Source organism: Acipenser ruthenus, chromosome 9, assembly GCF_902713425.1.
Source record: "Acipenser ruthenus chromosome 9, fAciRut3.2 maternal haplotype, whole genome shotgun sequence".
In the NCBI taxonomy this organism is placed as follows: domain Eukaryota; kingdom Metazoa; phylum Chordata; class Actinopteri; order Acipenseriformes; family Acipenseridae; genus Acipenser; species Acipenser ruthenus.
This window is the reverse complement of record NC_081197.1, coordinates 2038517-2057594: the sequence shown is the minus strand read 5'-3', so window position 1 is coordinate 2057594 and position 19078 is coordinate 2038517. Positions and strand designations below refer to the sequence as shown.

General features: G+C 42.1%; 2 protein-coding genes across 5 annotated transcripts in view; both read left to right on the top strand.

Annotated features, from left to right (window-relative positions):
* The first annotated feature begins 681 nt into the window (after positions 1 to 681).
* On the top strand, positions 682 to 10481 carry LOC117405340 (E3 ubiquitin-protein ligase RNF6-like). 2 transcript variants are annotated; one of them, XM_034008315.3, is made up of 4 exons: positions 682 to 894; positions 2655 to 2863; positions 5271 to 5381; positions 6390 to 10481. In XM_034008315.3, exons 2-4 carry the CDS (start codon positions 2677 to 2679, stop codon positions 8234 to 8236), a joined length of 2145 nt encoding a protein of 714 aa, XP_033864206.3. In that variant the 5' UTR covers positions 682 to 894; positions 2655 to 2676; the 3' UTR covers positions 8237 to 10481. The 2 variants fall into 2 exon arrangements, with proteins under 2 accessions (XP_033864206.3, XP_033864207.3); XM_034008316.3 differs by having other exon boundaries at positions 892 to 1026.
* Positions 10482 to 13617: 3136 nt separating this feature from the next.
* Positions 13618 to 19078, top strand: part of LOC117407247 (phospholipid-transporting ATPase IB-like) — a 174325-nt gene continuing 168864 nt past the window's right edge. The window contains exon 1 of one of the 3 annotated variants that reach the window (XM_059030679.1): positions 13618 to 13739. Coding sequence is in view for 2 of the 3 variants with exons in the window: in XM_059030674.1 (XP_058886657.1) it covers positions 14669 to 14708 (40 nt within the window). In the remaining variant the exon portion in view is untranslated. Of the gene's footprint in view, positions 13740 to 14031; positions 14709 to 19078 lie in introns of those variants that run through there. The other 2 variants (XM_059030674.1, XM_059030676.1) reach the window with 2 other exon arrangements.

The following is a 19078-nucleotide window of genomic DNA, read 5'->3' as shown; positions in this document are numbered from 1 at the left end:
GTAGACGTCATGCATTTCTACCCCTGCCGCAATTGGCACGTCAGACTAGTGACGCGTGTCTATTTGACATGTGTTACCATCATAATTTGTTTTCATGCTGAAATAAGACTTGACACGTATACAGCTGTCTGTCTTATTTATAACTGGGTTTATGTGTTTATAAATGCATTCTGATTTTTTTTTTTTTTTTTTTTTTTTTTTTTTTTACATATTAGGGATTAGGGATAATTAATTGGAGCTCACCCAAGTTTTGCCTTTTTCTATAATTTTTGATGGTTATCCAAATCTCTTTGAATAGAATAGTTTACTCAAAACGGCACCCCTGCACTCCTCTTGTGTGCAAACGTTGAATTTCTCTGCACCGCACACACGATCAGTTACTGTGTACAGTATAAGCAATGGGATAACGGCGACGTAATGCACATTGAATCATAAAACTAGCACCAGAGACAGAAAACAAAATATTGAAACTGACAAAAAAAAAAGTATTTAATCAGTGCAAAGTGTTCCCAAGCTCAATGAATTCAAAGAATTTGCGGGAAAAACATCCGTGCTGGAATCCAACAGAAAGGATTCCCCGCTTTGTCGAATCTATCTTTTCTCTCCAGCTTTTGTACTCAAGAGCTACATTAGACAAATCAGATTATTTCTTACTGGCAAGCTCCACAATTAGGGCACACTCTATAAGATTATTATGTATCTGTGATTAAATGCTGAATACATGTTATGACGGCAGGTCCCATGTCCATGAAGAATCTGTAGTTTTTAGAGTGGGAACTCTTGTACTTCGCACCGCGTTGGGAGGCAGGACAGTGATTACTGTAGCACAGTGTTCCCATCTTATTTCCAGACACCAGACGGGAGAGGTGTCACCCATAGCGACTGCTGTTTCAGGTACAAAGCTGTTTCTAAAACGCACTGTCATTTTATCAGGCCTCTTAATAGGTTTACCGTGCAGGTTATAAGATACTCACACGGTAGAATGGGCTGAAATAATACAACAGTTTGGGAGCGCAACGTACCTCGGTATGTAATGGAGTCTTACCATACAAATGCGTTTTCCTCACGTAAATAAACTTGTACTCTCGAAAGCTTTCTGCTCATAAAAGAATGGAGCCATGTCCGAGACCTGTTAACGGCGTTTTTGCATTTTGAAAGTGTGTTTTAAAAAACCGGCACCGAAAGCTGTCTATTTTTAATTCATTTTTTTTTGTCTGGCTTTATTATTTTATTTTTTTTGTCGAGTGAGGCCGAGTTTCTGTGTTGTTTGTCCCGCCTCCCGCCTCAGCCGTTTGGCTCTTCCAGCTGTCAGCGTCTTTCTCCCGGCTTGGGATTGGTCGGACACGCTGTTCTGTTCAAGTGTTCCTGAATCCTGTCTATTTCTAGGGCCTAGCGTAGGCTGTACAGTACTCGGGTCAGTGAGAAAATGGTAGACCCGGAGTCTAAATCTATTCTTTCAATAAATTGCATTACTTGTGCGATACAAGACAGAACTCAAGTTACTCACAGACATTGCCTTCAATGTATAGATAGATGTATTGTATTTTTATTTTGACGAATTACCAAATATATATTTTGTACGCAATGCTGTCATCACAGAATCACGTTTGAAAACCTGCTTGGTCTGCCCGTGTACCCGATAAACGACTCTAGGTTCATTTTTGGCTATTCGGCTTGCTTAAATGTTGGTTCTATTATGGGCGTTATAGTTGCAGTTTTTTATTAAGATTAATTGACATTCAGCAACACCCTGCGACATCCAAGGGTGTGTTGGGGAGGCTTGAATTGCCATTGCTATTTCTTTATTACATTATTGTATAGCCTGTTTTGGTGATGGAAATAAGATGCTCATTAGTCTGCAGTTTGAGCCGTTCCATTTTTTTCTGTCAGTTTAAATAGCCATAACTTACCAGTATTTGGTAAACAAATAGTAAAACCTGGAATGGACCACACTGCTATGCAGTAGTGTGAGCATCATATCCATCCTTGTCATCTGCTCCAATTGGATTTGTTTTGATGTATAACAATTTCACTGTAGGTGGTAAGTACATCAGTACATTAGAAAAACCAATAGGGTTGACCATCATCATCATCATCATCATCCAAAGTCTAAAGAACAGACTTTTGGGTTCTTTAAAGCTAGCGATTTTACATCCTAGTTAATCCAATAAACAGCATCTGATCTACAAATCTGTTATCACGTATTACCCTGAATAACAGAGCAAAAACACATCTTGTTCAGCATCCAAAGTGTGTGTCTGATATGTGATTGCATGCAGGGTTGAGGTCAGTTCCCGTAAATCAATTTCCAATTCCCTTTTAATCAATTCCAAGACATCATTGATCAAAATTGCAGTTAGTAACTGGGTCTCTCAGTTTACTTAAACAAGTGACTTAAACTGAAGTCACTGTGAGTCAGTTGAATTGGCTTCAAATTAAAGCAGCTAGACAATCACAACAGTTATTATTTGACCAGAATAAACCTAAGGACAGGCGAAGATAGCGACCCCCAGGGCAGGCAGTCCCGGAGCTCTAGTCTCTAAAATATCATTTGCAATTCCTTCTAAGAAATTGGAATTAGGGAATTGATTTTAAAAAGGAATTGGAATTGAATAAAACAGGCAATGACCCTGACCCTGATTGCATATTTGCAGCAGGAAGAGTTTCCCTTGCACCATGGACCCTCCCAGCTCTGGCCCGGAGCGAGGCCAGGCTCCCAGCCAGGAGCGCAGCCACAGCGAGGATGAGCGGCGGAGACAGCAGGAGCGGCTCAACAGGGAGGAGGCCTACTACCAGTTCATCAATGAGCTGAGCGAGGAGGACTACCGGCTCATGAGGGACAGCAACCTCCTCGGCACCCCAGGTACAGGCCAGGGCCAGCCACAGGGACGAGCTTTTGAGTACTGCACACAGGAGTTCGCTAGACCTGAACCCATCACACTAATCATACAGGCAGGGATGGAAATAAAGACTGCCGTTGCAGAGCAGTTTGATCCATTCCTGGTTTTACTAGGAGTTTAATAAGACACACACCTGAGCTTGTTACCTATATACGCTATGGCTAATCAAGCTTGTGGTAAAACCTGCAATGGGTGAACTGCTATGCAATAGGAGTCTTATTTTCATCCCTGGGTGGGGTAAGGTGCTCACTGAGAGTCTGTATCTGATCCCAAATGTTTAAAGCAAAAATTGATATGACGGTGCTCTGGTGTGAGCTCAGATGTCTCTGTGAGACACTGTTTAGTTCAAACAAAGACAAAATATCCGCTCAAATTTCTCTGTCAATTGCTGTAATTATTACTTTCTCCATCAAGAGACGAGGGTGAATTTTCTTGGTCCGTATTCCAAACTGTTAGAGCTCCAGTTAAAAGCCACAAAAACAAAGGCCTCTACAGTGCAGCGCTTGTCTACAGAAATTTAGATGTCTAAAAACTGCAGCCTTTACCTTGCAGTTATTTATGCAGTACTTTCTCTTACTACTTACTTCCAAGTTTTGTATAATTCACACTTCATTTTGCATCTGAATGTCTTTGTTCATTCATAGCATTATATCTGTTGCAGAATGGGTATCATTATTTGGCTCACTTGCCACAGTGGTCAAATTCCTGGTGGTGGTGGGCAGGAGAGGGTATCACAATTATATGTCAACAAAGATTCAACCTTTTGCAGTGCTTCACAACCTTGGTGTTTGGATATTTCCCACTGACCATTTGCCACGCATTTTTTCACAACAGCATTTTTAAACTCATTTGTATGTGTATATGTATAAGTACACATAGAAAGTAAAATATTTATATAACTTGCCTAACTTAATGAGATCCCTGGGCTTGAATCTCCTTTACCAGTTCATTATGAAATGTTGCCATGTTGCGCATTGAAAGTTGCTGATGGCGAAGTTTCCATTTCTTTTTTCAGATTCTGAATGCTTTGTAGATAAATGGCATCTCAGTTTTGCAGGTTTAAGAGCTTTGTTTGACAAAACCTCCTGACAAATAACGCACCAGGGCTTTTTGGGTCGTCCTCGAGGCAGTACATGTAAATACCTGAATGTTCTGGATTGTATTTATAACACGGGCATTATTTTCTTTAGAAGGTGGCTGAGATTCGTCAATTCCTGTTTTGGTTAAATATGACGGCGTCAAGAACAGACTGTGCACATTATTTCCAGAAGCAGTGTTAAGAGAATTTCCTTTTGGTATATAGTCTTATAAGATATTAAACCTGGCTGAATAAACCCCTATTATAATAACGTGGAGCTGAAATCGATCATTCACACTACGGTACAGTTCAGAAATATAAATATAGCCTCTCTTTGTTTCACATTAACTTCTGTTACTATGCAGCTAACCTCTCCAAAAACGTATAATATGGAAATAATAGGGATATCCTGGCTACACTGTAGCACATACTTTAAATTGTTGAAAATGAAAAGTACTAGTCATTCCAACCGAGTTAAAAATGTTGTATTCAGTGCGCTACTTTTATGTGGAGTGAAAAGGCTGGAGACAGATTCCTTTTTTTTTTCCTGAACAGTGAAAACAAGCAGCAGAATCAGCACAGATTAGAAAGACGTAGATTTTTTTTAGTTTTGTTTTTTTAAACAACACTGGCCTGGGAACCACTGCCCTATTGTCTTATGAATTGTAATGTCAATGTAGGCGATGTCTTGAGAACCTCTTGCCTAATATTGTTCAAACTTAGACATCTGTTTCAGTAAAGTCATTGAACATAAAATTCAAGTAGGGGACTACAAGAGGGGTATGGACAAGGTGCCTGAATGTACTTTATACTGGTATATTTAGAATGTGACGTATGTCTAGTGAAACGCTTATCAGATTGTGACAAGAATTGCAAAGGACATTCTGTAGGACAAGTTACTGAGCGTATCAGAATACAGGAGTATATGGAGCAATGTATCCGGAGGGCTGTACAGTTACAGTAGGTCAGGATGATTTCCATTTGAACAATACTGGAAGCTCTTTATTTTGTATTTGAAGCTGAGGCAGGGGGTGTGCAGTATGTCACTGACGTTCATGTTCCTGTCATTTGAGCATGCCAATTTCAATCCATTTTAAAGTTTCAGTTAAAAAAAATAAATAAAAAAAAAAAAAAACGTATTGAATCCAGAAACTGCCTATCCTTTGTTTACACGTTTTGAAGATGCAGTAGATTTGATTTACATGACTAGCACATTTTTGGTTTCTTTTTTTTTTGTTTTTTTTTGCAAACAATGGTACCCCTACCCTGAAAATTCCCTTGTCTTTCTGTAGGAGAAATCACTGCTCAGGAACTACGGCAGCGCTTGGATGGTGCCAAAGAGCGTCTGTCATCTCAGCCAAGAGCAGAAAACAGTGAAGCTGTCCAACAGGATATTAACAGAGGTGAGGCATTTTTATGACTATAAAACATGATATCGGACACAAGAGCTACTGGCTTAGGGATAAAACAGCAATTCGCTGCTTCTATACTTTATTTTCTTGGCATCAGACCTAACACAGTTCAGTAGGTATTATCTAATGGTAAAGCCCACATTCTCAAAACTTCTTGTTTGTTAATAAACCAGAAGATCCTTATATACAGGTATTTCAGTTCGTTTTGCTGTGGTAGAGCCCTCGGATCAAGGCTGGTCTGCACTCTTGAATTGGTGAACCCAGACTCAGAAGCTGCAGTTATAGCGCTGCTTTGCGCACTTTTATTATTCAAAACAAACACAAGGTTTCTACAAGTAAAAATAAACCCAAGCTGTGGCTATCACGCTGCATGAACTAACCTGTCTTTAACACTGTTCAGGCTTGGCATGCGCCTTCACTGAACCATCTCCCAAACAAGCATTTCTTTGTTCTCTTTTATAGGGTGTGGCCAGGGGTTAATTGACATTAATAATTCCGTTCCCAACTTGCCACATTCCACACTTGTCTCATAAATGAATCAATTAAACATTTAAGCAACTACCCCTAACCAATTTACAGTGAGTGGCTGATCCAAGATGGCCGCCCGCCCCAAACACACACATGCACATGTGCAGAGCCTCTGCTCTGTCACAGTTGCTTATGAAATGTAGTTCTAACATTGGTTCTCAGTTGCTTATAAGAAGTGATTTCTTTATTTACACATTTCTGTAGTTTATGCATCAACACTCTTGGATAAATATCTCTGCATATTCTTGTTTTTTGTCAGCAATTTCTTTTTATCAAACCTTTTTCAATCCATTCAAAGTCTAACGTGGATTGCCAACACAGAAAGCGATGTTTAAAATTCACATTGATTTGCCTTCTGATAATGTACCACCTCATAAGGGTTATAAACCTTTTTGCCATCACCCAGATACTACATTCACTATGTCTATTTTTTCAGCGCAATACAAACCCTTAGTGTTCTCTTTCCTGCAGGTTCTGAGGCCTCCGGGGAGAGCTCTAACGGGGATTCTCTGCTGCAGTGGCTCAACACGTTCCGCCGCACAGGCAATGCCACGCGGAGTGGGCAGAGCGGCAACCAGACCTGGCGAGCCGTGAGCCGGACCAATCCCAACAGTGGGGAGTTCCGCTTCAGCCTGGAGATCAACATCAACCACGACCAGCACGAGCACAGCTACGACTCCGGCAGCGAGCAGCCCGCCGACACCTCCATCCTGCCCGGCGCCACCGAGAGCGGGAGGCTGCAGAGATCCACGAGCACCACGGCCAGGCGCACCAGGAACAGCACCACCAGGCTAGACCCCAGCCGCCAAGCAGCCAGGTCGGCAGGCAGGACGAGGAACACGCAGAGGACTGACATCACTGAGCCGTCATCAGCGGCCGCCCAGAGGAGGCTGAGAAGCAGCACGGGCAGGAGAGCCCTAAGAAGGCTGAGAAGTGCCTTGCAACAGAGACCGTTGGGCAGGACTGCCGAGCAGAGGCCAGAGAGAGGGCAGGAATGCCCCAGGGTTGTCCGGGAAAGTGGAGGCCAGGTGGGTGCCTCTCAGTCTTCGGAGCCCAGGAGTAGCAGGACTAGGACCAGAATAAACCTAAGGACAGGCGAAGATAGTGACCCCCAGGGCAGGCGGTCCCGGAGCTCTACGAGCAGGAGAAGTCGCTCACCCCTGCGTCGGTCTAGCACGGCTTCAGCTGCCTCTGCCTCTTCGTCTGCCTCTGCCTCTGCAGCCCAGTTGGAAGAAAGTCTGGACACGTCTGCAGAGCAGAGGCCTAGCAGAGTGAGCGGGAGAGAAGCGGTGAGAATGGCTGCCTCAGCTAGTGAGGATGGGCAGCTGGAAAGTGGGAGCCCTTCTGTGGAGCCGCCTTCTGTGGAGCCACCTTCTCTAGGAGCAGCCCCAGAGGGTGTGGTGGAGGAGGCTGAGTCCAACAGCTCCTCTTCAGCCAGTGTAAGGAGACACCCGACCATCATGCTGGACCTCCAGGTGAGGAGGATCCGCCCTGGCGAGAACCGAGACCGGGACAGCATTGCTAGTCGGACGCGTTCCCGGGTCCGCATGGCAGAAAACACAGTGACGTTCGAGAGTGACAGCGGCGGCTTCCGACGCACTATATCCCGCTCAGAACGGGCGGGGATACGGACCTACGTCAGCACCATCCGGATCCCCCTGCGGCGCATCTCGGAGACCGGCCTGGGGGAGCCCTCGTCCGTGGCTCTCCGGTCGATCCTGCGGCAAATCATGACCGGCTTCGGGGAGCTGAGTTCCCTGATGGAGACCGAGGCAGACTCGGAGGGGAACCCAGGTGGCCGTTCTGTAGACAACGGCTCCACCACAAATTCCTTTCAAATTCACACCAATGACAGCAACGCGTCCAGCGTGTCATTAGCAAGCAGACAACCTGAAGCTGAACCCGCCGCGCCCCTGGGGGTCAGTGCTGGGACCCAGCCGTTGGGGCCGGGCTCAGGAAGCAGGGAGGGCAGGCAGTCCAGCAGAGACACCAACAACCTGGTTGAAAACGGCACGCTGCCCATCCTCCGCCTGGCGCACTTCTTTCTGCTAAACGATGACGAGGATGATGAGCACCCCAGGGGGTTAACCAAAGAGCAGATCGACAATCTGTTGACCCGGAACTATGGCGAAGGCAACCTGGAGGCAGAACTCAGTAAAACCTGCAGCGTTTGCATCAACGAGTACGCAGCGGGGAACAAGCTGAGGAGACTGCCCTGCTCCCACGAGTTTCACATCCACTGTATCGACCGCTGGCTGTCAGAGAACTCCACCTGTCCCATTTGCCGGCAGCCTGTCCTCGATACCCGTCAGAATTGACAGGCAAACGCAACAGACCATTTCTCAGAAGATGGAAGCTTTTGTAAATACTGCATTCATGTTTTAAATATTAAAAACCCATTGTAATGAGCGGACGGTAGAACCTAAAGGGGAAAAAAAAAAAAAAAAAAAAAAGTAAAGCTATATTTTTGTAGACTTCATTTTTTTTTTTTTTTTGCTTTGTTTTTTTTAAGTTAAGCACTTTCTTAGCATCAATGTACTGAAAACAAACTTAAATAAAATCATGCGTTCTCACAGTAACGATGAATCCTTTCTGAAGGAGTCGCTTGCACATGGGGAAACTGTTCTTCAAAAGATATACAATGTTAAGAAATTAAGATAACTTGCTGGTTTTTAAGTTTAAACCTTCTTACAGTAGCACTGTGAGGAAGGCCCATTTTTTTTTTGTGGGGGGGGGGTGGGGTCAGGGTATAAAATACTAATCTTTTTGTGGTATGGGTACAAATGTTAATACTAGTCATAAAACATGGTTTGCAGTTTGTTTTAAATCAACCTTTGTTAGCACGACATGGAGCTGACTTGTAAAGGATTTGAATTTTTCAGCTCAATGCGTCCGAGTTTTGCTAACAAGGTTACCAAAAAACCATGATTGCTTTACGGCTGCTTTTTATGAATGTTGTATAGTACCTGTTACTTTTAACCAAATGATTTCCACTGTACGTCGCTCTCTTGGGGGAGGGGAGACACCTCTGTAAACAAAACACAGCATGACCTGCCGTTTGTTGATTTATCTACAGTACAGCATTCGGTAAAACACTGCAGTGTCCAACTTCTCTTACAGACTTGTTTAGAATAGCTACGCCAGTACTGCAGGTGCTAGAATATATAATTTCTCTGATAAATGTTTACTGAACAATAATGATCTAGAATTGTTTTAATATAGGAGGTATTTAAAGGTATTTGTCTGTTTCACTTCACTTTCCACAACTGAAGTACCGTGTATTTCACTGGAACGTATTGAATACACATGAAAAGCCCTTTCAAAGACTGTTTAAACATGAATAACTAGTTACTATTGTGTAATTTACTGTGGCTTTTAGTTCACTGTTCTGATTTCAACACAGCTTTGTTACCATCATTGTTCATGAAAGATTTTGATTGTCATCCATAGCTCAATAGTGCTGAATTTAGAATACTGAAATAAACATAAGTAATGACAAACATTTCAACTAGAAGTCTTTCTCAGTGTCTTGAATGTTCAAAACATTGTGAAACACTTCTAGTCTAAACATTTGTCATGACTTAAGTTTCTTGCAGTATTTCTGAAGGTTGGGAAAAGGGTCATAGGTGTACCTTGACTGAGCCAAGCCTATTCAGTCTTTGCAGGTCAGCACAGTGTGACTGACTGGTGGGAATAGTAACAAGAGTATCAATTTCACACTGGGACCACAAGAGGGCAGTCTTGTAGTAATGGCACTGTCGGTAGAGTAGACCTGCCTGATTAATACATTATTTCACACACAGAATAAACAGAATGGTTTATTAAAGCTTTAGGTCTGGGTTTTTAAAAATGTTTTAAACATGCTTGCATTACAGGGCATATTTTACTGTTTTATTGTTGCTCCAAGTGAGATAATAAACCGATCAGACATTGTGGAAAAGAATGTGAAGAAGTGTTCTAGAATTGTAAATGAGTTGTTTTTATTATTTTAATTTGCTGTGCTCTGTCTTTCATGGACAATGGATTTAGTTTTGTTCAATCTTCAACTTTAAATTTACAGCCATGCTGGGATCAACATGAAGTAATTTAAAATAACATTTATTGAAGTGTTAAAAAAATGAATAATTTGTTTTGAATGTCTACCTTTTAAACTCTTATGTAAATGGGGATATTCCTGGAGAGTAATATGTTGTGATATTTCAAAACTTATGAATATGTATCCATTGCTAACTGAATTAGATAAACATGGGTTTTCTATGTAAACTGTGTTCTTTTATTGATAGCCATTTGTTCTTTCAAAATCTGAAGTACGTGCTTACTTGACTGCCTGTCGTACTGTAGCTGTCTGCACGGATTTTATTTCAGAATTAATCCAATACAATAGCACTTGCTTTTTTCACTCTTTACTGCCTTCATGCACATTTGATGTCCCATGCTTGTCATTAAGAGATATTATTAGAAGTCATTTCAAACAAACAAAAAAAGTTTTAATTGTCTAAGTTACAGATGCCATTATTGTGACTGTGTTGATTTCATTATGGAAATACAAGTGTTCCTCTGAAATGTTGACAATTATTTTGTTCTTCATAGAATTGGTAGTACTAACATAAATCTAACATATATATTCCGTTTTTGAGTTGATTTGATCAGCCAATACTCTTTCGGGATAAGCAACAAGTGGGTTTTATTAAGAACATAAGGACTGACCGATCTAAGCTTCTCCGGTTCTTAGAAGCCGATCGATCTCAAAATGTTGTCAAGTTGGCTCTTAAAGGATCCAAGTGATTTTTCCTAAAAAAGATGAGTAGGTAGCCCATTCCATACCCTCACCACTGTGTGCAGAAGGGTCTCCTTCCCTCTGTCCTAAGTCTATATCCACTTAATTTCCACACTGTGGCCTCTGGTCCTGGTTTCTGGGGTGGGGGGCGGGGGGCACTCTCCTCTCCTTTCAATATCTTTGAGTGACTTTTTTATAACCTGACACTGCTGCAAGTAGTACCAGGAATCTGAACTCGGTATTGGAGCCGTGGTAGTTGGACACACTCAGAACAACTGCAAACAGTGAAGGAAATGTGCAAACCACGAGACCTGTATCTTCAGATCCCAAACAACCAGCCAGCAGAAATGCCATTTAGACTGCTAACCTGGTGTAGAAGGATGTTAACTGGATGCATAGGATGCTGCTCAGCAGTGTTCCTCAAAACTGTTGTGATACCACATCAAAAGAAAGCAACGTTCTGTGAACTACGACACCATTCCTGATCCTCTACCTTGAATAGCTTCAGAAAAGCACAGCTGTTGGGTTTGCTGCCTTGCACTGGAAATAGACAAACAGGTGTGTGTAATTGAAGCAGATGCAGCAACTGTTATATATGAAGTGACTGTCCCAAGGTCATAAGTAAGCAGGAATAATGACAACACACACACACACATCTCCCCCAATGGAATATCAAGCAAAGAAACAAAAGCCATCAACCTCTAACAAAACACTGAAGTTTAGTTGTGAAAACGTAGGAAATGTGTTGTGTATTATAATGGTGTTTGTAGAGTAACTGATTTGAATCAGGAATGGGTGGTATTATTACCCTTGTTGTTTAGTGCTTGGTCTCTCCAAAGTAGAATGTGCCAATAGTGTGGTGGGCCCTATTTGCAAAATTGAGGCCTCTTAAGGAATGTTTTGTTAAGGACTGTTATTTTAAAGACAATTTTGTTTAATGAAATCCAGTTTGCAGTTCATTAAACTCTTTTCAGCTGTTTTAGAGAGGGCTTATTGGTTTATTCTTATTTTTCAAGCCGTTGTTTAACCTGAAAGCAGTCCTTTAAAATATATATATATATCTATATCTATATCTATATATCCTTAAAAACAGTCCTTCGGGTTTTGTGAATAGGGCCTATAGCCTACTGTCCACTCAGTTATAAGTTGAGACTATGAGACTCCTTTGTTGTGACGTGAGCTGCATCCAGACCCCATTATCCAGAGGTGAATTAGCCTGCTGTGCCAACACTGTAGTTTGAAGCGTTTTAACTTGAGTGAATGGATCATGTTTTATCCAATTGTATTTTTATACAGCATGTAATCTCTATTGAACTGTGGCTAAGTCTGTTACAAAGCATCATCACCACTCTTAACTCCAGGGAATTGTGCAGTGGGCCGTGTCTATTACATTAAACCCAGCTCTCGGATGCCCAACAGGAGTGTAGTGTAAGATGCTTGATTGACTGTTGCAAGTGTTGACAAAGGTGAAGCAGAGGTTAGCCAGAGGGAGGCAATGGAACTGTGACAGACCGAGGTAGCTGGGATACTGTAGGGAGGATCATAAATCATACAGAAGGTAATCAATACTGCATGACTGGTGTTTTATACTATTTCATTTCTGACAGGTAGTACCAGCTGGGTAGTCTGTTCTGGAGATGCACAGAGCTCAGCCTCTGGACGCCTTCCATAAAGTTTCAAGACTGCTGCAAAACATGAAACGTGCAACTTAACTAGGGGCAAGTTTGTGGCTAGAAATATTTTAGCTTTAGGTCTGTTTAAAAAGGCACTTGCCCAGATGCATGTCTTCTAGAGACGAATGTCTTTAGTTTTGCATAGATGTTACTGTTGAGTCTTTAAAGTGTATATTATAGATTTATTCGTATTGTCTGTATTTAGTACAGGGACAATGGTACTCAGACGGGCACAATGCAGACAGATGCCATGAATACCTATATCAACAACCTGCATTTCTTGTCAGTTTTTAACAAAAATGGCAAATAGCCAATACTCATACTGGCCATTTAACACTGACTAGAAAATGATACCCGCTCGACTAGAGTTTCAGCATTAGACTTTATAAGAACGGTTCTTTTTTTACAAAATAAACTAGAAATGATGAGCTGACAAGCCAATAGCCAAACATTCTACCTGCTAATCTTAGCTTTCCCACCAGGGGGAAACATTATTCAACCCTGCAGCTGTTCTATGACAGCTCTGGGGTCTGGGAATTGTAGTTTTTACACAAATTGTGGTCCCGGGCAGAATTGCCACTACGGCAACTCATAATATCTCACAAACTCTTTGAAATACTGACTTCATATTTTCAATACTATGGAAAGTCCTTGGGCAGTATCCTTCACTTTGACCTGTAACCTAAGGTTACTTGGCTTTCCCGCACACACACAAGGTATCTTTCTGGTAGCTTGAAACATTCTGCTTGCAACTTGTTGCCTTGATATTTTGAGAATGTTTAAAACAATGTAGCTCCCATACTGTAAACTACTTGAAAACAGATAATTACTGTAGAACAATGCTAAAGTAAAGGCTGACTTTTGACAGGCGGATTCTAGTCTCTTGGGATTGCATATCAAACTAACAGGGCCTTTCCTTTCATATTAATCACTGGCTCTTGTTTTTTTTTGTACACCATCTGTTGCTTTCTGCAGTTGCAGCCAGTTACCATGTCACATGATTCAGACCTGTAGCTCTCCCTGAAAGCTACTGGTTGACTGTGCATCACATAATGAGAAGTGATTCATCAAACACAAAGCAATCTGCTTGACTACAGCCTTTTACCTGTCTGGAAGCTGCTGTGCAGGAGGACCTGTCTGGAAGCTGCTGTGCAGGAGGTCCTGTTTGGAAGCTGCAGTGCAGGAGGTCCTGTCTGGAAGCTGCTGTGCAGGAGGTCCTGTCTAGAAGCTGCTGTGCAGGAGGTCCTGTCTGGAAGCTGCTGTGCAGGAGGTCCTGTCTGGAAGCTGCTGTGCAGGAGGTCCTGTCTGGAAGCTTCTGTGCAGGAGGTCCTGTCTGGAAGCTGCTGTGCAGGAGGTCCTGTTTGGAAGCAGGTGCGAAAGCAAATCTGACGACAAACGATGGACAGAAATGAAATATTTACAGTGGAGTTTCTTTCATCTTTAACAGAACTTCCATATTTGCAAAAAATGAATTTGTCGCTTCCATTGTTATTTTTTCCCTGTGTATTGTCTGCTGTTGCATTGTTATTTTTTCCCTGTGTATTGTCTGCTGTTCCATTGTTATTTTTTCCCTGTGTATCGGTAGTTTATATACCATGCTAACTGTGAACAGCACAAACTATTGACATTTAAGTTTAAGAAGCTATATAGTGTTCTGTATATTGTATTGATTGGTATAGATTCATAATAGATTGTAAAATCGTTTTTAATAGCTGGTCTTTATAGATGAATAGGGCGGACAGCGAGTGGTCTTAATGGTGAGCAATGGTCTTGAAATCCATAGCCTCAAGCAAGACCTTTGCACGTTTGTAACAACACATCTCTGTTTTGTAGTATAGAATTCTTATTTAAAACTCCTTAGCATTGCACATTATCATTTGTTTTTGCCTATACTATTTGATAGTGTGTTGTTTAGGGTTGCCACTTGGCAACGCATTTAGTTAAACAGTACTTTGGTTTATTAGACTCAAAAAAAGAGCCCGCTTTGTTTATTTCTCCCACGCAGCGTCGCTAGTGTAATCTCTGCAGCACAGAGCGACCCGACGCAGTTAATCTGTCTGTGCAGTGCAGTCTGCCGCTTCATTAATTATGCGACGGGTTGCTTGCTAGCTCTAACATTGCAATCATTATGGCGAGGCTGTTTTTGGTCCTTTCATTAGGTCTGCAGTTGTGATGACGGGGTGTTACCGATTGGCAACCTGCAACCCGCATCCATGTCGTCCTGCGTCTATCCCCCCTTGTGTTAGGAGTATGCCATCTTGTCTCAAAAGCGGTCAGAGCTCAGCGCCGGTGTTTTTAACATGTATTTCAATAGGAAATCGAAAAAGGTCCACTCGGAAGGTAAGTATGATAACACGAGTGTAGAGAGAGAGCGGTGGGTGGGGACTATTGAAGGTTAAAATGCAATGTCATTTATTGATAAATAAAACAGAACCTGAAGAGCGTGTGTAATGAACGGGTAGGTCTGTGTCACTGACAGACGGCTTTACACATTGCAGCGTTGTTTTATTTCTTTTAGTCCTGCATTTGATTTGGCACTAGTTGCGATGCAGTTCCTATCCGACATGTCGTTATATTAATACTACAGGCAGACAGCTGTACCAATACAGTAGCATGTTGTCACTCCGGTAAGGGCTACCGGCTAGTTAGTATGTATCACTCGGAGTGCTCTTGCAGCGTGAAGTCGTGTTCTGTGTATAACTATAACGCCAGATTGCATAGCATAACTGCTGAATTAAATGTCCGCTGATATGCAGAGTAGCCCCCCACCTAATTTTGTTGACGTTGAGCTGTGCATGTTGTTAGCAATATTGTGGAAACGTCAGTGCCAACGTGAAATAAGCAGTTGATGAAAGGATTGACTTGCCTGGGATATGTGCAGATGCATACACATAGTCAATATTCCTTTATGAACTATTTAGTAGTGGTGGAGTTTGAGTCTCAACAACATCGATTGATGTTTCGATTTGTGATTAAATCAATAGTCTCCGTACACAGAGAGCACGCCACTGAGTCTGCGGCCGTGCCTGGCACCATGACGTAATGATGCCACACACCAATCCCTGTGGGATTCAGTCGGAATTCATTATGAATTTGCGTCCATGTTTCTAGTGTTACAGACAGATGTTATCAGTTCCTTTGTCAGTGTTGATTCTTCTCAGTCGAGCTCCATCGCTGATGGCATTGTCCTGTAAAAACTAATCGTTTCACTGTCATAGTGTTTTAAGCTCTGGCCACAGAAATGATACAGATCACACACACACTGAGAGAGCAGGTACTCAGCTGTGCTCTGTGATTCTTTCAGTCAAGTGCGTTAGTGTTGTCTAGTAAAAAAAAAAAAAGAACCGCCTTCCACGTTGTTTTACCCCCTGGTCATATCAGTGAAACAGCTCTTTTTGTACGTCATGTTTACAACCTACTGCATCAGGGATACTGTTCCTCTTACATTATGCCCCCGGGAATGCTTTGTTTTTGTTCACGCCTACTCCCTTCTTTAAAGCCTCCTTTCTTGTTCTTTTTATTTGTTCCAAGTTCTAAAACAATTAAATAATTGCGAGAGCTTGCCTCTATCACTTAGCGAATGTTTGTGTTTGTCAGAAGCAGTCAATTTGGAAATTCAGCTGACACAATTTGCATTTATTAATTTCTTTGTCTTGTAAATAGTTTTTCTGCCTGGAAATGATACAGTAAGTAATGATGCTGTATTTCCTAAAGTGCTACTGTATTGACAAGTATACAGCAGACGCAGGCTTTTACAATATGTGTGGGCAAAATCCAATACAGACATCAGACAGAGAGAGAGCCTGTGTGTCCCTGGCTTGTCAGTCATTCGTGGCACAGTTATGACCTCAATTATTCATGCAGACTGCTGTCTCTGGGAATCGGAGAAGGTATATGACAGGGTAGCAGAATGTCCAAAATCTTCTGGGGCACAGACTCCAAACCTTCCGGAACCAAATCATTCTGCAGTACTGAGCCCTAAAGCAGCTGTAGTTTCTGAACCCCTCTGTAACTGTGCATTCTGTATTGTGAGTATCCATTGACTGTGCAGTACTAAACTCCCAGCTGCCACAGTGGCAGAAGAGGCAGAAATGAAGGTTTCACAGCACGTCCTCGCTTCTGAAGTTCAGCAGGTACCGTGGCCCTCATGCGGTCAGGCTGCTTCCATGTTAATCCAGACACAGTCTGCGTGTATAAGAAAATGTATTTGAGTGTGTAAATGCTTCAGACCGTACGTAAGCTAGTTCCTCAGGTCCATGTCACAGAGTCAGGTACGTCTGTAATGTAGCCTGCTAGTTAACCCAGGTTACTCCAGACACGTCTAACACAGCTCTCCACCCTCTTCACACCTGATAGGTATTCAGCAGTGTACAACCCAGCCAGTAGGTGGCGCTGAACAGAATCAGTGGAGCAGTAACCAATTAGTAAAGGACTGTTACACAAGCCTCCTTGCCCCTGGGTGACCCAGCAGCAGATTCTGGGACTAGTTTTCTGATCTTTCGTTTTTCCATTTTTCCTGCTTCCATGTGAGAATGCTCAGGTAACCATTAAAAGAATGTTTTAAAAAATAAATAAATAAATAAGGAATCGATTTTACAAGGTGTAATGGATCTCCTCCTAGTGGCTGATGAGTTAATGACACCTACATCCGCACCAGACCCGCACTGACCTCCCACTGCAGATTGTTCTCTATAGTTGAGTGGCAAGACATTTGTCTTTGAACCGTATGTCCAGCCCTTGCCTTTCCATTCGGTTCAATGGGCTGAGATGCTAATTCATTACAATGCCTTATATTTCTACCTGATTGAAGCCAGTGTCACATTTTGAAGTAACACAGCTTGTCATATAAAATAAGCATCCAGAACAAACTTGCAGACAGCAGCTCGTCCCATTGACTGCTGACTGCACCGTGCCTCTTAAGAGGGATGCTGGCAAGCAGGTGATGCAGACAAATAAAAACAGACTGCAAGTTGCTGAGGTTTTTTTTTGTTTTTTTTTACTGCCAAAGCAGCATGAAATAAACGCTAAGATAACGTGCTGATTTAGTATTATGGAACTCCAGTCTGCATTAGACATGGACTTTCTTCCTAGAGGCTTGCATTGACATTGCTTCTCAGCAGAGCTCTAGCCCAGGCAGTGGTATTACCATCAGATCTGGGATTAAACTCAGTGGCTTTCAGTGGCAGAAGATTAAGACAGTACTGCATATTTGAAGCTAAATTTAACACACGAAACTACTCGCGAAACTACTCGACGATAAGTATTTGTAAAGCATTATAGGGTGCCAGCAAATAAACAGGACTCCATTGTAAAGTAGTTGTTTTTTGTTTGCTTGTTTTTTAATTGTCAATCCTAACAACAAATGAGCCTTTACAGTAGCTTTCAAACATGGGGTATTGTCTGATAAGGACAGGCGATGCCTTTGGTTGCTTAGCAACACCCTCTGGTGTCCTAGAAACCCTTAAACACAACCTCTGAGGGGAGGGAGTTTATCCACAGCTGCTAACGCTCTCTCTGTCTGACTGCAGCACAGGCTTGTTTTCAGTGGTTCAGCAGCTGAAGATTCATTGTGAAGATGTGCATGTGTATGTGTTAAATGTGTGTTACTGTATATGTATAGTATCAGATCCAGTTAGCTGAATGCAAGGGGGGTCCTGGAAAACAATAAAAAAAAACAACGATCACAAACTACAAGCAGCTCAATGAAGCATGTGTGATTGATAGTGAATCAGCAGCTTACAGATTTTGAAGTGAATCTGTGAAACAGTTGACAGCCTCCATAATACACCCATCCTGTTTCCACCCATCACAAAGCAGTAGAACTGATGATCCGATTCCTGTAGTTCTGTACACACTGTGGATTTCCAAGGAACAGTACTGTGATTTGAAAACAGTACACACTCAGTACACATTTGTAGGCATTAGATTATGCTGAGCTATATATATATATATATATATATATATATATATATATATATATATATATATATATATATATATATACATATATATTTTTTTATTCCAGGTTTTTAACTCCCTACGCTGGTTATTTTTAAGCCCCGTATACACTGTAGCATTTTTGTCCCATGCGAAGCCTGTGATGAGAGGCAGTACATTTGAAAACCTATATGGAGCCTGGAGGGGAGTCAGATCCTTGCTGCCTAGTTCAACAGTTCTTTACTCCATCTGCTTTACCAGAACAAGTTTCCTAACACTTTGTCTCATCAGCACCACCTGCTGGACATGTACTGCACAATTTCTCATGAAAATGAATTAAGGAGTAGCCTTGACTATTGGGTGCACAGTCCATATTTAACAACAAATAGTATGCAGAACTTTATTTTACCTGAGTGCTGTCACACCCTGAACAGATCTAATCCTGCCTCCTCTTTGTGTTGTGTAATGTGTGAACTATTGAGAGCAGGAGGCATGTCCCATATTGCTGAGAGGACACAAAGCAGACCTGATTATCATTTGTTTATTTAGCAGACATCCTTATCCAAGGCGATTTACAGAGACTAGGGTGTGTGAACTGTGCATCAGCTGCAGAGTCACTTACAACAACATCTCACCCGACAGACGGAGCACAAGGAGGCTAAGTGACTTGCTTAAGGTCACACAGCGAGCGAGCCAGGATTTGAACCAGGGACCTCCTGGTTACAAGCCCTTTTCTTTAACCACTGGACCACACAGCCTCCTGTTGAGTGCTT

Bases quoted from the DNA above. Each gene is read 5' to 3' on its own strand.
- LOC117405340 (XM_034008315.3), top strand. From the start codon at position 2,677: ATGGACCCTCCCAGCTCTGGCCCGGAGCGAGGCCAGGCTCCCAGCCAG. The intron at 2,864-5,270 runs GTACAGGCCAGG...GTCTTTCTGTAG, and splicing joins CAACCTCCTCGGCACCCCAG to GAGAAATCACTGCTCAGGAA. The intron at 5,382-6,389 runs GTGAGGCATTTT...TCTTTCCTGCAG, and splicing joins CCAACAGGATATTAACAGAG to GTTCTGAGGCCTCCGGGGAG.